General features: G+C 39.1%; 1 protein-coding gene across 1 annotated transcript in view; it reads left to right on the top strand.

Moving 5' to 3' along the window:
• The window catches only part of FBXL13 (F-box and leucine rich repeat protein 13), a 230063-nt gene that overhangs the window by 113034 nt on the left and 93342 nt on the right, over positions 1-23687 (top strand). Inside the window, exons 10-12 of the mRNA XM_021689519.2 lie at positions 1133-1185; positions 5044-5144; positions 15124-15253. Of these exons, the coding sequence (XP_021545194.2) occupies positions 1133-1185; positions 5044-5144; positions 15124-15253 (284 nt within the window). The remainder of the gene's footprint in view (positions 1-1132; positions 1186-5043; positions 5145-15123; positions 15254-23687) is intronic.

Consider the following 23687-nt stretch of genomic DNA (forward strand, 5'->3'; position numbering starts at 1 on the left):
CCTGCCTGGAGTCTTCCTGCTTGATGGGGGTCTCCCCCACCTCGAATGACTTCCCCCTCTTTGCCTCACGCATTTCTCCCCTTTACTGTTTTGTGTCCTCTCCCCTAGATACTTCTTTTCTGTCTCAGATTTGGAGTTTTACTTCCTGTCGGTATAGACTGGAGTGCAGACTGGGTAACGCTCTGCTATCCAGATCTTTGTGTGCATGTGTAATCTTCCCTGCGAGACCATCAGCTGTGCAGTTTCCTCTAGTCCCAGAGTTAGTCAGGCACTTGGCCATTCCGATCCTCCACTTCTCTGTCTGCAATTCATTGTAAACTGTATGTAAATCTCATTTAAACAAATCATAGGGGCGCCTAGGTGGCTCAGTCGTTAAGTGTCTGCCTTCGGCTCAGGTCATGGTCCCAGGGTCCTGGGATCAAGCCCTGCATTGGGCTCCCTGCTCAGCGGGAAGCCTGCTTCTCCCTCTCCCACTCCCCCTGCTTGTGTTCCCTCTCTCGCTGTCTCTCTCTCTCTGTCAAAGAAATAAATAAGATCTTAAAAAAAAGATAAATATTTTGTTAATTATTATGCATGCTGAATTATTTCTAATAACCATGCTGATGTATGAGGGGAACATGTGCTGATGTCTGTAACTTACTTTAAAATGCATAAAAAATAAGATGGATTGAAGGATAGATAGAAAGATGGATGTATAGATGCAAATACAGTGGAATATAAATAGAATCTAGGTAGCGGGTATACCATTCTTCAAGTTCAACTTTTCTGTGTTTGAAAATTTTTACAATAAAATGATAAAACAAAACCCAAAAAAGTCGTGCCACGAAAAAAAGCAGGTTGGTTTTCTTCCCATCTAAAAGCTCTAAGTATATACTGTTTTCCAAAGTAGTATTTTCCTTTTTTCCCCTTTCTTCTGTAGTCCTCAAATGATAATAAACATGTGTATATATTTTAACTTTAAAGCCAGAAGAAATTGGTTGCTGGGAAAGGGAACCATATACTTAGAACAAATTACTTGCCAAGGGTTTTGTTTGTTTTCTAATGAATACACTGCATTGAACGTAGGAAGGAAAATTTTAAGTTTAAACATTTGTGCTATGTTGTTTAGTGATGTTTAACTTGTTCGGTTTAGGCCTGTGTAGAAATCTGCAAGAGCTGAATGTCTCTGACTGCCCAACACTCACAGTGAGTATATGAAGCTTTAAAAATTTTACTCTTATTTATATAGATTCAGACTTGTTATATTGCAGTGCCAATACAGAGATTTTGCCAAAATACATGCCTGTGTGCTCATTTAGGATCAAATGTGTAAAAAAGCAAACTATGTTAAACATTGGCAAGAAGTTTTATCCCATTTGTATAATGCTGTTATTAATTCTGTAGCTATATGCCCAAGGTTGGAGTCTCTGGAAAGTGGAAACTATTCAACAATTACACAAAAATGAACTATATTTATATTTAGGGCCATGTGTGTATGAGACAGAAAAAAATTGGGTCCCAGTAAAGACAATAGGCTCATTTTAGTGGTCTTCATGGCTACCAATTGTGTGCAAATGGAGACAGAAATGAACATATTACCCTGGGCAGTTCCTTCCTGGTCCCTGTCAGGTTTTTTTTTTACCCTGATCAGGCTTTTCTTTACCCTGATCAGGCTTTTCTTTTACTTCCAATCTGTCTTCCCCCGTGAGCACGTACACTTTCTAAGAGGCAGATCGGATCATTTCACTGCCATTTTCCATCATTTATACACACATTCGTGTGTCATCTACATTATTCGATAAAGTCAAAGCTCTTTAACATTACTATGCCTTGGGAGACCCTCGGTGGTCTTGCCTCTGCCTCCTTTCCCAGCCTCATCTTGCTCCAATTCCTGCACACACATTAAGTTTCAGCAACCATACACTGCTACACTTTCTTTGCTGCATGAGCCAAGCTGCTCCTTGTTTGTTTTGCTTCTGCTTGGGCTGTGCTCTTTGCATGGAGTGCCCTTTTGCTTTGTCCTCAGGTGTTGCTTTCCTTTTTGTCAGGCTTTAAGGCTTACTTTAGGTACCACCTCCTTTACCAAGACATCCCTGTCCCCCAGGGCTGGGTTTGTTGCTGCTCCTCTGGGTCCCTATAACAAGTATCCCTAATCACAGCATTTCTGCCTCCTCCACTAGCCCAAGAGCCCAAAGGGCAGGAGCTGTGTCTTATTTTCTGTGGTAGTCCTAGCACACAGCACAGATATTGGCATAGTAAATAGTCTACAACATTAAGAAGGAATGAAATTGTATGGAGATACTGAGTAGGTAATGGAGAGCATGGCATAGAACTTGAGATTCCATCTTGGGTTGACATTTTTGTATTCTTAATTACATTACAAAAGTGAATATGATCAACCTAGAGAGAGAAAGTAGGTATGAGAAGAGAATTTAGGATTGAACCTTGGAGATTGCTGACTTTTAAAAGTAGGTAGAGGAGAAAAAATAGCAAAGAATCTTAAGAAAAAACAGTAAGAGGGGGCGCCTGGGTGGCTCAGTTGGTTAAGCATCGGCCTTTGGCTCAGGTCATGATCCCGGGGTCCTAGGATCGCGTCTTATATCAGGTTCCCCACTCACTGGGGAGTCTGCTTCTCACCCTCCTCCCTGATCCTGCTCTCTCTTGCTCTCTCTCTCTCTCTCTCTCTAATAAATAAATAAAATCTTAAATAAAGAAAAGACGAAACAGTAAGAGAAGTAGGGTGAAAACAGAAGAGCCTGATTTTGTCATGCTCTTCATTAAGCAGCAACTCTAGCATGACATCCACACCTCCCAGAGTCGTCATTCTAGTTCTTTCTTTCAAACTTCTGTTTCATTCTGTGGATATTTTTAGTACCTACTACATTAAAGATATATTTATCTTTATCTAAAAAGATATATAGGGAATTTATATGCTATAAAATATAAGTGTTAGAGGGAATTGAAAATGAATCAAGTTTCAGTTCCTGCCCTCAGGGAGCTTCAGTTCTACACTTGAATAAAAGATCACAGTCTTTAAATTTGCCTCTCTAATAGGAAACAAATGCCATCTGCATTGAATTTGTGAACATCAAAGTCTTTTCCAATTTTGGAGTCTAATACTAGGCTGATAATTTTATCCAGCCACACTTTACTATTGTTTTTCCCTTTGAAGCATAGACTGGGAGACAGGTTTACATTTAAAGAGTTGAGTAACATTCATTCACAAAGCTTTGTTTCTAAGAAGCTTGCCTTATGAATATATTACATTCGGAAAGATTTGGGTGCATTGTGGACCAATTCAGAAACCATTTTGCAATGAAGATACTCAAACAGTGTTTGCATTTATGTGCTCCTGCATTTGGGGGCTGAACCTTGAGCTCCTTTAAATGCTGAGAATGGGATTCGTCTGAAGTTTCTTCGATGTCCAAGCTCCTCCAGACAGGAAAATGCAGTGAATGGTTTGCTTCCTTATCTTAAAGGAAAAATGAGCTTCCTCTTTGGTACATAAAACATACTTCATCTTCCTCTTCCTGGCCCCATATTTGCATCTTCTCTGTGGCTACCTCCCTGAGGGTGTATTAGCCAGCTTCCTATCCTTTCCTTGCCCCATCTCACTTGCATTTTGGCCATTCAATAGGTGCATAATCACTTTGATATTTGGTTGGCACCATGAAACATTTTTGAAGATGGATTTCATTTATATTAAATTACAATGCCATTTATTACGATTCTTCATTCCTTCTGGGAAAGTTGTACCATATATATATATTTTTTTGTTTTGTTTTTTGTTTTTTTTTTTTTACTCTATCCACGTATACTAAATCCTGCATTTTAGTGGTGGAATATGTAGAAAAATTGCTGGCAGCTTGAATGCAGTGGCAAGAATACAGTGCTTATTGAATCCCTGCACTTGCACTCATGCAGCGTCAGCACACAGAGCATTTCCTATAGCAGAACTGCAGGAATTTGTTATTGTATTATCCATGACTCCGAGAAATAGCTAGGAATAGACTGCTAAACATTAATGATCCTACTGAAAATAAACCTTTGCCATCCTTAGTGGTGTTGGAGGTGGCCCTATTGAACATGCAGAATTCTTTCCCAAACCATATTCCCTAGGCAAGGGACAATTTACTTCTTCCAGCAATGGCCTATTCTTTCTAGGACCGATGTGCCACAAATATTTAAAACTAGCTGACCTTGTCGGTGTTCCTGGGGAGACTCATCCACCATCATTAAATAAATAAAAACCTGCTGCTACTTACTCATACTAGAGCATTTTACAAGCAGTTACCCATATAAGCAGCAGCTCCACCACAATCAAAGCTTGCAATTCATTTGGTCTTGTAAATGTCAGTTTAGGGCTGAGGCTTGAAATGACTATTTGTTTTCCTGTCTCTCTCCTGTCACAGTCGCTCTGTTTTCTTGTACCTCAGTGTTAGCTCTGGGGGAGGGCTGCTTGAATCTTGGAGAGTCTCACCCACAACACCCTCAACACTGAACTTCATGTTCAAAATGTATGTACCTTTTTTTTTTCTTTTGCTTCAGACCATTTCAAGTAAATTTGGTGAGATTCTGTTTAGCTGTTTTAATATGTTCACTATAGGACCACAGAAACTTAATTACACACACACACACACACACACACTTCCATAAATATATATGTGTAAATATGGACTCACTTTTACTATTCCTGTCTTTCAGAATGATTTTAGCAAGTTTAAAAATAGATCAGGTTTTAATCACTTTCATGCATCTGAAGAGTCAGGAGTGGTTGACACTTTGACACTTGAGCTCAAATTTCCTGTCAGCGTTGAACTTGCAAGGGTTCAAATTTTAACAAAGTGTCACTGTGATGGAATGGGATTTTATTTCCAAAGAAAGGGCAGGGGAGAGAGTAGTGAAGCTTCAAACAAAACCATCACCTTCTGTTTAATTTGATTTACAACTAATAACCAAGAATATGAAGAGACCAAGGCCTGCATATACTCTTTCGGAGAGAGATAATGGGGAAATCACAAAACCTGCTAGACTTTGCTAATTCTCCCCTCCGTTTTCATGCAGGATGAATCAATGAGATACATCTCCGAGGGCTGTCCTGGAATCCTGTACCTCAATCTATCCAACACCACCATCACCAATAGGACGATGCGAATCCTGCCCAGGTAAGGCTTGTGGTATCTGTATTACCCTGGAAAGAGTTCTGCCCCTCGAGGCTCTGGCTCGCTCCAGCATTCCCCTTCTGCCAACACCCCCTCCCCCAATGTGGCACCACGATTGTGGTAACTGCACTGCTGCTTTCACGTCCCCAAGCTGGTGCCTATTCTCTCCCGCCCCGGGGGGGTAGGGGGGGGAGCGTCCAACTTAAGTAACGGGTCCTGTGCTTGGCCAGCGTTTCTGTGTCACTCTTGGAGCCAAGTGCCCAGTAGCTTGAGTTGGGCTCTGCCTCTTTCTGGTCCTCCTTCCTGGGCAATGGAGCCTGGCTCCTAAATTCTAGTCCCATGTCTGGACTTCTCAACAATGGAACACCAGTGTCTTCCCTCCTTGGACCTTGAGCACTGCAGGCCCACATTCCCTCTTGCCCTGCTCTGGTCACCTGCCGGTACCTCCATCACCTCCAGGAAACCTGGTACTTGTTGTTTTTCGATCTATGGACTCTTGACAAACCTGAACACAAATGTTGCTTTTCCTCAGCTAGTGCTTCTTTGGAAGAGAAGGGACAGAAGAATACAAGGCATCACCAAACATTGACAGAATATTCAAATTCTGCCTTCAGCTCACGTCATGATCCCAGAGTCCTGGGATCAAGCCTGCATCCCTGGGTCTCCCTACTCAGTGGGGAGTCTGCATCTCCTTCTCCCTCTGCCCCTCCCTCCACTCATGCTCTCTCTCCTCTCAGATAAATAAAATCTTTTTTTTTTTAAAGTGCATCATGTTTATAGCTGCAACATTGCAAATACCATAAAAGATTGAGGAAATATTCTTTCAGGACTTGGAAACTATTACCTGATTCAGCAAAGAAGTCACTCACGTCGCTGATGGACGAGTGAAGTCTGCATATACATCTTTGTTGTTTCACTTTTGTCTTACTCATGAATGTAAATGAAAATATTCAGATTGAAACTATACACATTCCTCAATATCTTTGAACTTTGTTTTTATATTTTGGTGAAAACAAGAAATATGTCAAAGTCACAGAATTTTATTTTTCCTTTGAACACAAAGAAGACAAAATTACTAGCTGCATTTATAAGTTTGGCAAAAGTCCATGAAAGCATTGTGTGAGAATCTATTGACTGTATCGACTTTACAATAAAGAATATTGTGTATTTTATTATTATTTATAAGTTGTGTGTTATACATATTTCCTATCTCTAAGATAGTAAATGTAAATAGTAAGCTGTACAAATTTATAGTAAACATATACACATTTATATGCATATATGTTTTTAAAGTGCCAGTTCTTAGATATTTACCAGTACGCCAATAATTAAAGATAAAATAATTTAAGAACTAATTTATATTTTTATAATTTTAGTCTCCTTATCAGGAACATAGTCTAATTCTAAATTTTTTTTCAAATGTTTTATTAAATGTCTCAAAATTTTGTTTTATGCATATGGCTAATCTTTGTGGTATCTCTTCAATTGTCACTATGAATGCTATCCTTTCTGATTTTAATTTCTCATTATATTTTCTAAATGGTCATTTTTGGACTTGGGTACAGTACAAATATCTTTTAAGGTTTTAATTTGTAAGATTTAGTTGATTTCTTTCATTTGTAAGATTTAATATGAAATGACCTCTAAATAAGAATTTAGGCAAAGTTTCTAAGATTTGATAAGTATTGTTCTCATTTTCTAAACAAACTCTTGTATATTTGATTTTCTCTTTGACCCAATAATTATTTAGAAGAGAATTTTTGATTCCAAGTAGTTGAAGTTTCTTTGATTAAACTTCTGGTTTTGGGCGCCTGGGTGGCTCAGTTGGTTAAGCGACTGCCTTCGGCTCAGGTCATGATCCTGGAGTCCCAGGATCGAGTCCCGCATCGGGCTCCCTGCTCGGCAGGGAGTCTGCTTCTCCCTCTCCCGCTCCCCCCTCTTGTGCTCTTTCTCTCTCTCACTCTCTCTCTCAAATAAATAAATAAAATCTTTAAAAAAAAAAAAACTTCTGGTTTTAATTTCTAATTTTGTACACTGTGGTCAAGAAATGTGGACTGAATTATTTCTACCTTTTGGAATTTATTGAGATTTTGTGGTGGACTAGTGTATATAATTAATTCTAGTAAATCATCCATGAATGTTTAAAACAAGAGAGTTTCTTTTAGAGAAAAAAATTTCTACGTGTATGTGTATATATGTATATAAATTCTTGATATTTCATAGTATAATAGTGATATTGGTTGCCTTTTATAATCAAGCTTCTTTAGTTTATTTTGATATTTTTATTTTACATATAAAGATTAATAAGTAGTATGTTTCATTATAAATTATAGCATTTATTCACATAAGATTATATTCTTTATCGTGGTTGATGTTTCTTTGCCTCAGACTCTTTATCTGCTATTAATATAGTCACCTTTGTTTCCTTTTGCTTGTGATTTTGTGGAATAATTTTATGTGTCCCTGTATTTTTATTTTTTAAAAGACTTTATGTATTTATTTAGAGAGAGAGAGCATGTGAGCGGGGGGAGAGGCAGAGGGAGAGAGAGGATCTCAAGAAGACTCTGTGCTGAGTGGGATCCCACGACCCTGAGATCATGATCTGAGTTGAAATCATGAGTTGGCCACTTAACTGACTGAGCCACCCAGGTGCCCCTGTATCCTTGCATTTTTAATCTTTATTTTGGTGTATTTTAGATTTGCCTTTTATATGAAGCACATAGCTAACTTCTATCTTAAAATTTTTAATTCTGCCTTTTTAAGAGGATAGTTTAGAAGATTAATATTTCCTTTCAAAATGGAGTATATGGTCTTATTTTTATCATCTTGCTTTATGTTTTTGATTTTTCTGTTACTGTACTGTACTCACTGTTTTCACCTTTTGCTATATACACTATGTTGTTGACTTTTATTGTCTCAAGGTATTTCAGAGGTATGTGCACATTCTGTTCTGTATTCTAACCAATGGCTATTTGTATTTTTTTTTTTTTAGATCTTATTTATTTCTTGGAGAGAGAGAGAGAGAATGAGCGGGGGGCGGGGTGCAGAGGGAAGGGGGCAGACTGACTTGGGGCTCGATCCCAGGACCCAGGGATCATGACCTGAGCTGAAGGCAGACGGCTTAACCGACCGAGCCACCCAGGCGCCCCTGTATGGTTTTTTTAAAAACATCCTTTTAATATGTATTTCTCCAGTTATCAAAGTCGTGATGGAACCATGACTTTGGCCCCTCTCCCCATGTTAGACCAGAGATCTAATACACTTTCATTCTCCCCTGAACTTGTTGCTTCTCTACTTCTACCCTTTGTACATAAACACATATAAATCATGAGTTTTATTAATCATTTAACTTTCCTTTTAATATTGACTTTCATGTTTGTGATGATATTTATAATTATGTAGTCCTAACTCTAGTTTTGTCATTCATTGATGGTCCATTTGTTCCACAATTTCCTTATTCTTTAATTCTGATTTTTATTCATCCCATGATGACTGGAAATATAGTTTTAAAAAGTCTTTATCCGAAGAATAAACGGCCATTGCTTTCTGAAAATTACTTTCTTTTGTCTTGGAGGGTGAGCATCTCCTCTTGGCATATGGTTCTTGAATTATGTCCCTTACTTTACTCTTAAAATCCTACAAATACTGCCCCATAATCTTTGATACTTCATGTTAAAGAGAAGTGTAAAGCCAGCTTGATTTTTTTGTTCCTTTGTTGGTAACTTATTTTTTCTGCCAATATGCTTGCAAGAATTTCCTTTTTCCTGAGAAATTAAAAACATTTTCCAAACTTAATTGTATTCTTTCAATTAACTTTTCCTGGAACATAGTAAACATTCGAACATTAAAACTTCGATCTTTTCTCAGCCAAGGAAGCTATTTTTCTTTTTTAATGCCTTTATTCTATTTGTTCAGGTTTTATCTTAAGAATCTTCTTTTATTTATAGTTGAATTTTTATTGCTGTCCTTCAAAGCTGTCATCTCTCTTGTCATTTTTATCTCTGTATATATTTCCTCAGCATACTACGTTCTCTATATCAGTAGTTCTCAAAGTGTGTTCCAAGGATAGCTGTGTTGCAGTAAATGTTTAATAACTAGTTTGGGTAGAGGCTAAGGGGATGTTCTGATTTCTGTGGTGTGAAAACTACCACCATGATCAATTTCAAGCTACCAACATGATGTATCGAATGTGGAGTTGGGAAGAAATGCTAATAGTTGGTTCTCATGGGCTGGTGTAAGCCAGCTCCAGTGACACCACCATGGAGGGCCCCGACCCTCTCAGGAGTTCTAGAAAGTTCTCTAGTCCTCCAATATAGAATATCACTCAGTACTTTTCTTTAGGCATTCCATATTGAGATACGTATGTATGAATATATGTGCATGTATGAATGTGTGTGTGTGTGTGTGTGTATATATATAGAGAGAGAGAGAACATATATGCTTGTGCGTGTGTAGAAAGAGAGAGAATATATTACAAAATCCATTAAATCCCCATATGAAAATCTGAACTTACAAAGTAGGTGATTCGGGATAGCATACTTTTAGATCATCTTTTCTCCTAGGAAATTTAAAATAACACTACAACCATGCATAGTTTTTAGGGACATTTATTGTACAAACGAAGCTGTACCTTTAATGGGCAACGGAGAGAAAAATAGGACCCAAAATGAGAATTTTGTCTTGATTTTAACTCTAGTTCTTGCTATTGAGAGAACATCCAGGGTAAATGCACTTGATCTTGACGATTTTTATCAGATGAAAAAAATGTACACCGACTTTCTTATCTATGATAAAAATATATTTCATAATGACTCTCTATTTTTGCTCTGTTTTCCACTGTTTCAAATATGCATGGGTATGCAAATGTGTTCTTTAAACTATAAATAACCAGAGAAATGTTGTTTGTGCTCTTGTCATTCTCTCTCCAGTGCCTTTAGCCTTTCTTTCCAAAGAAACCATTTGCCAGAAGAAAAATATAATTTGTTTGCCCTTCTTGACAACGTTGAATTGCCAGCTTCTTATCTGAATATTTTTCCTCACTTCTTTAGGGACTTGCTCAATTTTCTAAAGTTGAAAATGAGGGCTGCTCCTGGCTCATGCCTATTCCAGGACATGTTTGCTTTTAAATATTTCCTGAATCAAACCCTTTCCATTCATTCCACAACCTAGTGGCACTCTCAGCACTTCATTTGCCATAGCATCCTGATGGTTCACCCTTGGTCTCTCTTTCCTTCAATCTGTTCTGCCTTATGCTGTCAGAAGTATCACCCTGGAAAAATAGTCTTGTCATGTCTTTGACAAGCTTAGGGTCTAGACTCTTCCCTGACAGTCCTTAACATTATCTGATCAAACCTATCTGCCCAGGTTTCCCAAGGGAGGCCCTTAACTCTGGTCACCAGATTGCTGCATGCTTCTCATTCTTTACAGCTGGAATGCCTTTCTCCTCCTCTCTGCTAAGCCATAGCCTTTACACCTCAAGTCATACCATCTACCAGAATTCTGCAATGATTTCTTCTCTCCCTGAAACCTAACAGCAACATTCATTCACTTATTCACCATGTATTGATCAATTATTGTGTGGGAGACATTCTGGGCATGCAGGAGAACCTCAGGTTTGTCACAAGAAGTTGTTCACTGGATGAAATGACTCCCAGATTGAAAGTCCCTAGATGGCCGTCTTCAAAGTGGAACCTCATGGGAACCATCAGTTTGAAAACCCAGCACAGGAGGAATCCTAAGTGGCCCTGTAGACCTTTCTAGGGATTTACAGGGCCGCAGACTTAAAGCTGTTGGGGATGGGAAAATAATCAGTTGACAGTGAAATCACTTGGCAAATAAAGCTCCTTAATGGAGCATCATACGTTACAGTGGCATGGTGTTTAATTATTTTTCATATAGATTCTTCAATTGGCTCGGAAACTTCTTATTTATAGGTGCTCTCATGTTATATAGTCTTACCAGTAACCATCAGAATGGGGCAGAGTAAGCTGTTGCCTTGCCTGGACATCCTCAAGGTCTTCCCTATGAATAAGAGGTCAAAACACTGCATTTGGATTTCAGCAGAAATTCTATTATGCAAAACTGCCTCTGTGAAACTAAAGAGCCCAACACTTAACTTAAAAGAAACTTAAGGCCTTGTCTTGGTGATTTTTCAGAGAAATTTTTGTTTAAATACATAACTCTACATTCCTTCCAATAGTAATTCCCTCAGGTATTGGCGATCTAACACAGAAGGTTTCAATTCGTTAATGGAAAAAAGCCAAAAGAAAAAAAGTGATCTCTGTAGTTTCTATAAGAACTGTGACTCTTAAAGATTATAATAGCAGTAGAAAAATAAGTCACAAAGGGAACCCCTCCCCCCATTAGAAACACTTAGTTATCAAATAATGAGGAAAAGATAAACACAGGCTGCAAACACTGCCTCAAAGTAGAATTAGAAATACCAAGTTGTCTCTGGCTTGAGAAAATGATGAACCAGATCTCACTCATGTAAGGGACTTATTTCTTTGCCAAAATTCAGAATAAAAAGTTGCAGTATTGCATAAAATTTGCCAAGTGATTTCACTGTCAACTGATTATTTTCCCATCCCCAACAGCTTTAAGTCTGCGGCCCTGTAAATCCCTAGAAAGGTCTACAGGGCCACTTAGGATTCCTCCTGTGCTGGGTTTTCAAACTGATGGTTCCCATGAGGTTCCACTTTGAAGACGGCCATCTAGGGACTTTCAATCTGGGAGTCATTTCGTCCAGTGAACAACTTCTTGTGACAAACCTGAGGTTCTTAACCTGGGCTCAGTGGATCCCCCAAGGAGACCAGGGATGGACTTCAGAGGTTCCATGAATTTTGATGGGAGAAAAATAATCTCTATTTTCACTAAGCTCTAACTGAAATGTAGGTAAAAAAAAAAAAAATCACAGTAGTATTAGCAGTTCCTGGGTCTCCTCGACCATATAAATCTCAAACATTGGGGCGCCTGGGTGGCTCAGTTGGTTAAGCGACTGCCTTCGGCTCAGGTCATGATCCTGGAGTCCCTGGATCGAGTCCCTGAATCGAGTCCCGCATCGGGCTCCCTGCTCGGCGGGGAGTCTGCTTCTCCCTCTGACCCTCCTCCCTCTCATGCTCTCTGTATCTCATTCTCTCTGTCTCAAATAAATAAATAAAATCTTTAAAAAAAAAAAAATCTCAAACATTTTCTTATTATAGTTGTTACAAGTATCTCAAAGTATCATTATTGACACTCATCACTACTTCAAAATCATGGGTAGTTATTAGCCCTGCCCCTAGATCTTGTTATTTAATATGCTAATAAAGAAGCACATATATTATTATTCCACTCATTTGGTTTTTTAAAAATTTTGATAATGATATCTTTCAATATAATTAGCTGCTTTTGTAATTTTAAGTATTTGGTAATTTTAAGTATTATTTTACGCATTAAAAACATTATGCTGACAAAGGGTCCATAGATCTAGAGGTATGTTACACACAAAAACGTTAAGAACTCCCCATTCAATTCCTACTTTAAGTATTTGGGGGTTTTTTTGTTTTGTTTTTAAGATTTTCTTTATTTATTTGAGAGAAAGAGAGAGAACAAGCAGAGGGAGGGAGAGGGGCAAGCTGACTCCACACTGAGCACAGAGCCCAATGTGGGGTTCAATCCCAGGACCCTGAGATCATGACCTGAGTCGAAATCAGGAGTCAGAGGCTTAACTGACTGAGCCACCCAGGTGCCCCTCTACTTTGAGTATTTGTTAACTGATCACAAGGACTTAAAAAAAATCAGACAATAGGCTTGGGCTAGATCTGAATATATTTGAATATGCATGATTTTACAAGTGACAGCTACATTATTATAATTAAAGACAGACTGATATAGAGGTTAAAAATGGGTTAAGAACAGTCTGCAAATGAGTGGGCAACACATGAGGGGAATAAAAACTACATCAGAGGCTATCAGTCTCACTGGAGTTAAAACAGATTAAAAAGGGCATTAAACCTTGATAAAATGAGGGTGTAGATGTAACGTGAGGTCTCCCAAAGTCTTGGTATCAGTTGTATACGCCACTTTTGTCAGATAAGCATCCATTCCATTACATGGAAGAAGATAGTACAAACTTCATAAGAACAACTAATTATATGAAATAGTAGTAGCAAGAATATATATTTTAAAGCTTCTACTTGCTGATTTTAATCATCAAAAATCATCCTTAATAAAATACTGTTACATCTATGTTCTCATGTAATTGTCATACCTCTGAGAGGAAAGAGTGGATAGAATTACATCCATGTTACAGATGAGAAAACTAAGATTCAGGAAAGCTGGACACAGTTGGTCAGGGTTAAAAAAAAAGAGAGAGAGAGATAATATTATAATCTCCACTTAACAGACGCAGAAACAATCTGTGAGAGGTTCGGGAAGTTGCAGTGTCAGGGCTGAAATTCGAATCCAATTTGGTCAGATTCCAAAACCTTGTGCATTTTCCATTGTGTTGTGCTGTCTGCCTTACTATTCCTTTCTCCAAATTAGAGAGCTAAAGGGTTGTTAGAAATGACAACCTCCCACACACACCCCAAGAAAACCGTACTTTGCTCCGTTGAATCACAGGGATACACTCCAGGGAGAGGAAGGAGAGGAAGAGAAAGCGTTTCCAAAACTTTGGCATAGCCCTTGGTTAACTCAAGGGCCCCAGGAAAGGGGATGTGTCCTTGGGATGTTAGTGCTGCTTTCTGCTCCACGGCCCTGCCCACAGCCACTGGGGAATCCAGATGGCGTCCCTCTTTGTTCTGTTGAATCTCATGGACATTGCTGGAGGGGAATGTGTGGTCTGCATCAAATCAGTCACTATGGAATGGGAATCATTATATATCATATAGATGTGCTTTTCAAATTTTAGGAATAAATCTGATTAACTGTCCATGCTTGCATATCTTATTTCCCATTTGCATGAAAGTAAATTTTACGAGTCATTTGTGGGTTTTTGAGGGACAGAAAGGCATCTTCTTCCCACTTTTCGTTCTTTTTGCTTTCCAATTTGCTGTTAAACTGTTGCAGATCACAACCCAACAGCATGTTGTTAATTCCATTACAAGGGCGAGCAATAGTGGGAGTTATTGCACTTTAAAAAAAAAATGCCAGGCTTAGGAAGGCTTGGAAACTTGTCCACAGAATGTCCTCAAACTGTAAGCCCTTGCACGGTTGTACCGGCTCATCTTAATTACCTCCCTTTTTTTCTGGAAGCAATCATTTTGGTCATGGTGGTAATGCCATATTTAATCTGTTTGAACTCCAGTGAGATTGATAGCCTCTGATGTCATTTTTATTCCCTTCATGTGTTGCTCAACTCATTTGCAGACTGTTCTTTTTAACCCATTTTTAAGCTCTCTATATCAATTAGTCTTTCTTTAACTATAATAAAGAAACACAAAAGCATGCATATTCAAATTTTTTTTCAAACCATTTGCTTATCATGTCCATTTTGGGAGCTTGTTATGTTTAACTTTGCCTCCTTTCTGCCCCAAATCCTCACTGTCATGCAACAGTTAATCACCATTTAAATGTTTACAAAGGATTTGTCCATCTACACGTTTTGCACGTTGTTTTGGTGCCCCAAAGATAAAACTTAAATGCAACAATACTGCAAATATTTTAACTTTGGTTTCAAACACAAACTAATGTCCAAACAATAGGAATGCACAAACGTCCCCCACCCTCAGAGCTCTCCCTCAATCAGCCTTCTTAAAAATCTAGGCAAATCTATATTTTCATTTAAAATGTAATGATGCATTATCTGATATACTACTCCAAGCTCCTTCACATAACAGGTAGAGCATTAATAATTACGTTCAACTGCTGAAGATCTGCAAAGAGAAAAGAGTAATTGATAGTTTTACTTCTCTTTGTCATAGTGGCTTAAGAAAGATGTGGAAAACGACTCAAATATAATGCCTTTCCTTCCTCTCTCCTCTCGCCCGTGTCTTTTCAGGTACTTCCAGAACTTACAGAATCTTAGTTTGGCTTATTGCAGAAAGTTCACAGACAAAGGTTTACGGTACCTGAATTTAGGGAATGGATGCCACAAGCTCATCTATTTGGACCTTTCCGGCTGCACCCAGGTTTGTCTTTCAGTCTTCTCTTTCCTGCAGCAAGCGAGGAAGTCCTCCGGGGGACGGGCTACATCCAGCCCTCATGTTATACTAATGCTGTGCACGGACTGCAGCACACTTTCCAGAGGTTTTGAATTACATAGCCACAGCTGCTTAAATTTTCCCCAGGATCGCTACTATAGGCTTCCTTCCACTGGAGTGTCATATCCACACACAGGCCGAGCTCATTGGATGATGAAACAGACCACTTCTGTGTAGATACTTTGAGCACAATTATAATACCAGAGTCCAAATGTTGAAAACTAGAATTGCTACCAAGATACAAACAAAGGGAAAACCTTCTGGGGGGAGAATTTGCAAAGCACTTCCTGAAAAGTCAAAGAGCTCCCCCAGGGGCTTCAAAAAATAAATAGCATTGGGTAAAATGCCACAAGTGCTAAATATAACAAAGGAAATACAACAAAGATTGTAATTTTTAGAATTGCATTGTGTCGTGGGGCTAAAGAACATGAGGGTTTGAGATCTACATGGGGAAATAGTTAAGTCTGCGGGAACAAGACGAAGGAAAGTTGGGTAGAAACTGGGGTGTAGCTGTGGAGGGTAGGCCAGGGCACTTTGGAAATAGTTGCTGCCTCGTTGGTAGTTTCTTCTGCTCTGTTTTGGTAGATTTAAGTCACGATTTTTTAACTTCTTTTTTTTTTTTTTTAAAGATTTTATTTATTTATTCATGAGAGACAGAGAGAGAGACAGAGGCAGAGGGAGAAGCAGGCTCCCCGCAGAGCAGGGAGCCCGATGCGGGACTCGATCCCAGGACTCTGGGATCATGACCTGAGCCGAAGGCAGATGCTTAACCGACTGAGCCACCCAGGCGTCCCGATTTTTTAACTTCTTTTCTTCCACCTCTCTGTGTATTCTGTTACTATTAGTATCATAGTATGATCATCCTTCTGTGAAAATAATATAATAGCACAGATGGAAACTGGCTGAAACATTGATAGTTACCATTTGCTGAGTCGGTGTTATATGCCAGGCACCATGTTGAGTGCTTTACACAGATCAGATTCATTGCTCATACAAATGCTGTATAGTGTGCATTGATTACGCCCATTTAGAAATGAAGAGACCAAGGCTCCCAAGGTTGCACACCCCGTGAAAGCACGTGGCACTGGTGCCCTTATAAGCACCTGTTGGTACATATGTGGGCAGGTAGAGTCCCCTGGAGGGAATACAGGCAGAGTATGGGTTTCTCCTCCAAGTCCTTAAATGGATAGAACTTAGCTACTCACTGTCACTGGCATACCATGGTTCCCTGGTACACTAGGCAGTAGGGAGGATGTAGGGGAAAGGTGGGGAGGGCTCTAAGCTAGGCTTGGAACATCTAGAAGTTACATTTATTTCTGATCTACTGATGTGTAGCTTGCTAAACATCAACATCTACCATCACTCTATGACTGAGATGGACTTAACATTCTCTCCAACTTGACTAAACTCTAGCCCCTGACCTCCCTTTCCTTGGAGCATTTATTTTAGAAAACTTGCAACTGTACATTCTTTCTTTGCTCTCTTTAAGATAGATAAAAACCTCATTAAAAACTTCTTGATGGTTTTATAACCCAGGAATGCCTTCCTCGAGGGCCTGGGAGTCACTTTGAGTTTCCCCAGTCCCTGTGGGGGAGGGTAGGTGCTTCCTTTCGCTATGGGTGTCAGTTAGCAAACACAAATGACCTAATCACAGAGCAAAATATTTACAAGTTCAGGAATAACTCAATGTTTTTGACACGTACCTTTAAAAGATACATCCTCCAGGATTTTTCCACCAGCTCACCCAGTGCTTAAAAACCCTCCCCCAGAGTGTAACTTACCTCTTTGATCTTTTCAGTTTCCACAAGGTAATGATTGTAGCAACAACATACAGTTCATACACAGACACACAGACACACATACACGTGTCCTAAGGATACATATTCTCAGACACAGTAGAGTCAAAATGAGAGGTTTCAAATCTATGTGCCTCTGGCCAGATACGCAAAACACAAGGACATCATGTATCTATTTTTAAATGTTGAGCCAACATTTGAAATTTTTGGAGTCTTCATAAAGAAATCTAGACTTCCAGCTAGCGAAATTGGGCCTGCAGTGCCATTCGGCCACAAAGGCCCGGGACTGAGTTGGCCTCACCCCACTGAAATGGAGCACGCTGGCCTCTCCTCCACTCCATAAGGTCCACACATGCCCAGACACCTAACCATTCAACTGCATCGCCTGCCTGTCCTCAGTGGGTATTTAAGTTTGGCCTGAGTGTATAAAGAATAGATTTCTTTTCCTGAATTGTGCCTTAATTTTTAAGTCTCAAACCACAGTGAAGCTAGTATTTCACATCACTATGCAAAAGAATGTTAAATTTCTTTTGTTCATCCGTCTTCCACTTCCATTTGTTTATTTAATAATTCAACAGAGATTTAACTCCAGGTGTCAGACACTGTTTCAGTCACTGGAAATTGTGCCGTTTCCAGCTAAGCCCCGTTAGGCCCCCTGGGAGTAAGAAATGGGCTCGTTATGAACCACAGGTATCTTGAAAATAGCTGCTGCTCTGGATGCGGAAAGAATTGGTAAAACTTGGATGTTACTGCTTCTGAGGGATTTGTTAAATTCTATGAGGAGGCTCCCTTTACCTCCCCAGCTCTGGGTGTGAGGACAGTTTCACTCTTCCAGGCCTACATGTATTGATACGACGGTACAAAAATGGTTTCAAAGAAGGGAAATCGATGATTCACAGATTTCTCTGGTTCTCCGCTTGGAAACTAAAAATCTATTTTCTTTTTATAAGTTTGGAATTTTGTACTATGAAGTCATGTGTTAATGTATCTGCCCAAGAAGAAAGGTCCTAGTAAAACAAAAAGACTTGAGAATAGAAGCTCACACTTAGCTGCCTTTCGCTGGTGTTACCCGAGCGCCTGCTGATACTGCGCACGGTGATGAATAAAACAGCGTCCTGTCTTCTAGGAGCTCTGGATTAACATAAGCAAAGTATGTCAAGGGCTAAACTTTAACGCAGTCATGGCTGCCAAAAAAAGAAAGATGTATTTATACAATATTGTGGAAGTATTTTAACAACACTTGTTAGAAAAAAAAAATAAATGCATGGCGGAGAACTGCAAAGAAAAGTGAAAATCGATTACACATGTTTTAGAAATACTCTGCATTCTTTTGGGATTGGATAAAGAGTGTAGGTGCATTAAGTAATAGGACTGATTTCCTAAGGAATACCAGCATTTGCACACGTACTTGCATGTCATCATCTTTAATGTGGTTGAGGTGATGCCTCTAGGCAGTTTCTTCGCAAAAAAGCCTCTGCTCGCTCGGCCCTGACTGAGGATACAGCCACTCTAGTGAGCTCTTTCGCTATCCACTGAAACCTCTAACCATATACTTATCACTTTGAGTTTCTTTTTTCACTTTTTAAAACCTCTGCTTTTTTCCCCCTTTTTACATGTTAAACACAAAAATACAAGAAATAAGCAAAAAATTTAAGTTATCTGAGAATTCACCACTCAGAAATAACAAACACTATTAACGTTTCAGGATAAGGCTTCCTGGTCTTTTTTCTATGCACAGAGATACTTCTTTTAAACTCAAGTGGGTTATACAGTACATTTACCTTTCATTTAACATTTCATAAAGTTAACACCTCTCTATTTTATTAAATATTTCCTTATAACTTACTTTTTTCTCTTCTTTGTTTTAAATTTTATTTTATTATTTTATGTTAATCACCGTACTTTTTATCATTAGTTTTTGATGTAGTATTCCATGATTCACTGTTTGCGTATAACACCCAGTGCTCCATTCAGTACGTGCCCTCTTTAATACCCATCACCAGGCTAACCCATCCCCCCACCCCCTTCCCCTCTAGAACCCACAGTTTGTTTTTCAGAGTCCATCGTCTCTCATGGTTTGTCTCCCCCTCCAATTCCCCCCCTTCATTCTTCCCCTCCCGCGCTACCTTCTTCTTCTTCTTTTTTTTTTCTTAACATATATTGCATTATTTGTTTCAGAGGTACAGGTCTGTGATTCATCAGTCTTACACAATTCACAGCACTCACCATAGCACATACCCTCCCCAATGTCTATCACCCAGCCACCCCATCCCTCCCACCCCCCACCACTCCAACAACCCTCAGTTTGTTTCCTGAGATTAAAAATTCCTCATATCAGTGAGATCATATGATACATGTCTTTCTCTGATTGACTTATTTCGCTTAGCATAATACCCTCTAGTTCCATCCACGTCGTCGCAAATGGCAAGATTTCATTTTTTTGGATGGCTGCATAATATTCCATTGTATATATATACCACTTCTTCTTTATCCATTCATCTGTCGATGGACATCTTGGCTCTTTCCATAGTTTGGCTATTGTGGATATTGCTGCTATAAACATTGGGCTGCACGTACCCCTTTGGATCACTACATTTGTATCTTTGGGGTAAATACCCAGTAGTGCAATTGCTGGGTCGTAGGGTAGCTCTATTTTCAACTTTTTGAGGAACCTCCATACTGTTTTCCAGAGTGGCTGCACCAGCATGCATTCCCACCAACAGTGTAGGAGGGTTCCCCTTTCTCTGCATCCTCTCCAACACCTGTCATTTCCTGACTTGTTAATTTTAGCCATTCTGACTGGTGTGAGGTGGTATCTCATGGAGGTTTTGATTTGGATTTCCCTGATGCCCAGCGACGTTAAGCACTTTTTCATGTGTCTGTTGGCCATTTGGATGTCTTCTTTGGAAAAATGTCTGTTCATGTCTTCTGCCTATTTCTTGATTGGATCATTTGTTCTTTGGGTGTTGAGTTTGTTAAGTTCTTTATAGATTTTGGATACTAGCCCTTTGTCTGATATGCCATTTGCAAATATCTTCTCCCATTCTGTAGGTTGTCTTTTGGTTTTGTTGACTGTTTCCTTTGCTGTGCAAAAGCTTTTTATCTTGATGAAGTCCCAATAGTTCATTTTTGCCCTTGCTTCCCTTGCCTTTGGCGATGTTTCTAGGAAGAAGTTACTACAGCTGAGGTCGAAGAGGTTGCTGCCTGTGTTCTCCTCTAGGATTTTGATGGACTTCTGTCTCACATTGAGGTCTTTCAACCATTTTGAGTCTATTTTTGTGTGTGGTGTAAGGAAATGGTCCAGTTTCATTCTTCTGCATGTGGCTGTCCAATTTTCCCAATACCATTTGTTGAAGAGACTGTCTTTTTTCCATTGGACATTCTTTCCTGCTGTGTCGAAGATTAGTTGACCATAGAGTTGAGGGTCCATTTCTGGGCTCTCTATTCTGTTCCATTGATCTATGTGTCTGTTTTTGTGCCAGTACCATACTGTCTTGATGATGACAGCTTTCTAATAGAGCTGGAAGTCCGGAATTGTGATGCCGCCGGCTTTGCTTTTCTTTTTCAACATTCCTCTGGCTATTTGGGGTCTTTTCTGGTTCCATACAAATTTTAGGATTATTTGTTCCATTTCTTTGAAAAAAGTGGATGGTATTTTGATAGGGATTGCATTAAATGTGTAGATTGCTCTAGGTAGCTTTGACATGTTCACAATATTTGTTCTTCCAATCCATGAGCATGGAACGTTTTTCCATTTCTTTGTGTCTTCCTCAATTTCTTTCATGAGTATTTTATAGTTTTCTGAGTACAGATTCTTTGCCTCTTTGGTTAGATTTATTCCTAGGTATCTTATGGTTTTGAGTGCAATTGTAAATGGGATCGACTCCTTCATTTCTCGTTCTTCTGTCTTGTTGTTGGTGTATAGAAATGCCACTGATGTCTGTGCATTGATTTTATATCCTGCCACTTTACTGAATTCCTGTATGAGTTCTAGCAGTTTTGGGGTGGAGTCTTTTGGGTGTTCTACATAAAGTATCATATCATCTGCAAAGAGTGAGAGTTTGACTCCTTCTTTGACGATTTGGATGCCTTTTATTTCTTTTTGTTGTCTGATTGCTGTGGCTAGGGCTTCTAGTACTGTGTTGAATAGCAGTGGTGATAGTGGACATCCCTGCCACATTCCTGACCTTAGGGGGAAAGCTCTCAGTTTTTCCCCATTGAGAATGATATTCGCTGTGGGTTTTTCATAGATGGCTTTTATGATATTGAGGTATATACCCTCTATCCCTATACTCTGAAGAATTTTGATCAAGAAACAATGCTGTACTTTGTCACATGCTTTTTCTGCATCTATTGAGAGGATCATATGGTTCTTACTCTTTCTTTTATTAATGTATTGTATCACATTGATTGATTTGCGGATGTTGAACCAACCTTGCAGCCCAGGAATGAATCCCACTTGTTTGTGGTGAATAATCCTTTTAATGTACTGTTGAATCCTATTGCCTTGTATTTTGGTGAGAATTTTTGCATGAATGTTCATCAGGGATATTGGTCTGTAATTCTCCTTTTTGATGGGGCCTTTGTCTGGTTTTGGGATCAAGGTAATGCTGGCCTCATAAAACAAGTTTGGAAGTTTTCCTTCCATTTCTATTTTTTGGAACAGTTTCAGAAGAATAGGTATTAATTCTTCTTGAAATGTTTGGTAGAATTCCCCTGGGAAGCCATCTGGCCCTGGACTTTTGTTTGTTGGGAGATTTTTGATGACTGCTTCAATTTCCTTAGTGGTTATAGGTCTGTTCAGGTTTTCTATTTCTTCCTGGCTCAGTTTGGGTAGTTTATACATCTCTAGGAATGCAACCATTTCTTCCAGATTATCTAATTTGCTGGCATATAGTTGCTCATAATATGTTCTTATAATTGTTTGTATTTCTTTGGTGTTGGTTGTGATCTCTCCTCTTTCATTCATGATTTTATTTATTTGGGTCATTTCTCTTTTCTTTTTGATAAGTCTGGCCAGGGGTTTATCAATCTTATTAATTCTTTCAAAGAACAAGCTCCTAGTTTCGTTGATCTGTTCTTCTGTTCTTCTGGTTTCTATTTCATTGATTTCTGCTCTGATCTTTACTATTTCTCTTCTCCTGCTGGGTTTAGGCTTTATTTGCTGTTCTCTCTCCAGCTCCTTTAGGTGTAGGGTTAGGTTGTGTATTTGAGATCTTTCTTGTTTCTTGAGAAAGGCTTGTATTACTCTATACTTTCCTCTTAGGACGCCTTTGCTGCATCCCAAAGATTTTGAACAGTTGTGTTTTCATTTTCATTTGTTTCCATGAATTCTTTAAATTATTCTTTAATTTCCTGGTTGACCCATTCATTCTTTAGTAGGATGCTCTGTAGCCTCCATGTATTTGAGTTCTTTCCGACTTTCCTCTTGTGATTGAGTTCTAGTTTCAAAGCATTGTGGTCTGAAAATAGGCAGGGAATGATCCCAATCTTTTGGTACTGGTTGAGACCTGATTTATGACATAGGATGTGATCTATTCTGGAGAATGTTCCATGGGCACTAGAGAAGAATGTGTATTCCATTGCTTTGGGATGGAATGTTCTGAATATGTCTGTGAAGTCCATTGGGTCCAGTGTGTCATTTAAAGTCTTTATTTCCTTGTTGATCTTTTGCTTAGATGATCTGTCCATTTCAGTGAGGGGGGTGTTAAAGTCCCCTACTATTATTGTATTGTTGTCAATGTGTTTCTTTGCTTTTGTTATTAATTGGCTTATATAATTGGCTGCTCCCATGTTAGGGGCATAGCTATTTACAATTGTTAGATCTTCTTGTTGGATAGGCCCTTTAAGTATGATATAGTGTCCTTCCTCATCTTTTATTATAGTCTTCGGTTTAAAATCTAATTTGTCCGATAGAAGGATTGCCACCCCAGCTTTCTTTTGATGTCCATTAGCATGGTAAATGGTTTTCCACCCCCTCACTTTCAATCTGGAGGTGTCTTTGCGTCTAAAATGAGTCTCTTGCAGAGAGCATATCGATGGGTCTTGTTTTTTTATCCAATCTGATACCCTGTGTCTTTTGATTGGGGCATTTAACCCATTTGCATTCAGGGTAACTATTGAAAGAGATGAATTTAGTGCCATTGTATTGTCTGTAAGGTGACTGTTACTGTATATTGTCTCTGTTCCTTTCTGGTCTATGTTACTTTTAGGCTCTCTCTTTGCTTAGAGGACCCCTTTCAATATTTCTTGTAGGGCTGGTTTCGTGTTTGCAAATTCTTTTAATTTTTGTTTGTTCTGGAAGCTTTTTATCTCTCCTTCTATTTTCAATGACAGCCTAGCTGGATATAGTATTCTTGGCTGCATATTTTTCTCATTTAGTGCTCTGAATATATCCTGCCAGTCCTTTCTGCCTGCCAGGTCTCTGTGGATAGGTCTGTTGCCAAACTAATGTTTCTACCATTGTAGATTACAGACCTCTTCTCCTGAGCTGCTTTCAGGATTTTCTCTTTGTCTCTCAGACTTGTAAGTTTATTATTAGATGTCGGGGCGTTGACCTATTTTTA

The sequence above is a fragment of the Neomonachus schauinslandi genome, chromosome 12, assembly GCF_002201575.2.
Source record: "Neomonachus schauinslandi chromosome 12, ASM220157v2, whole genome shotgun sequence".
In the NCBI taxonomy this organism is placed as follows: Eukaryota; Metazoa; Chordata; class Mammalia; order Carnivora; family Phocidae; genus Neomonachus; species Neomonachus schauinslandi.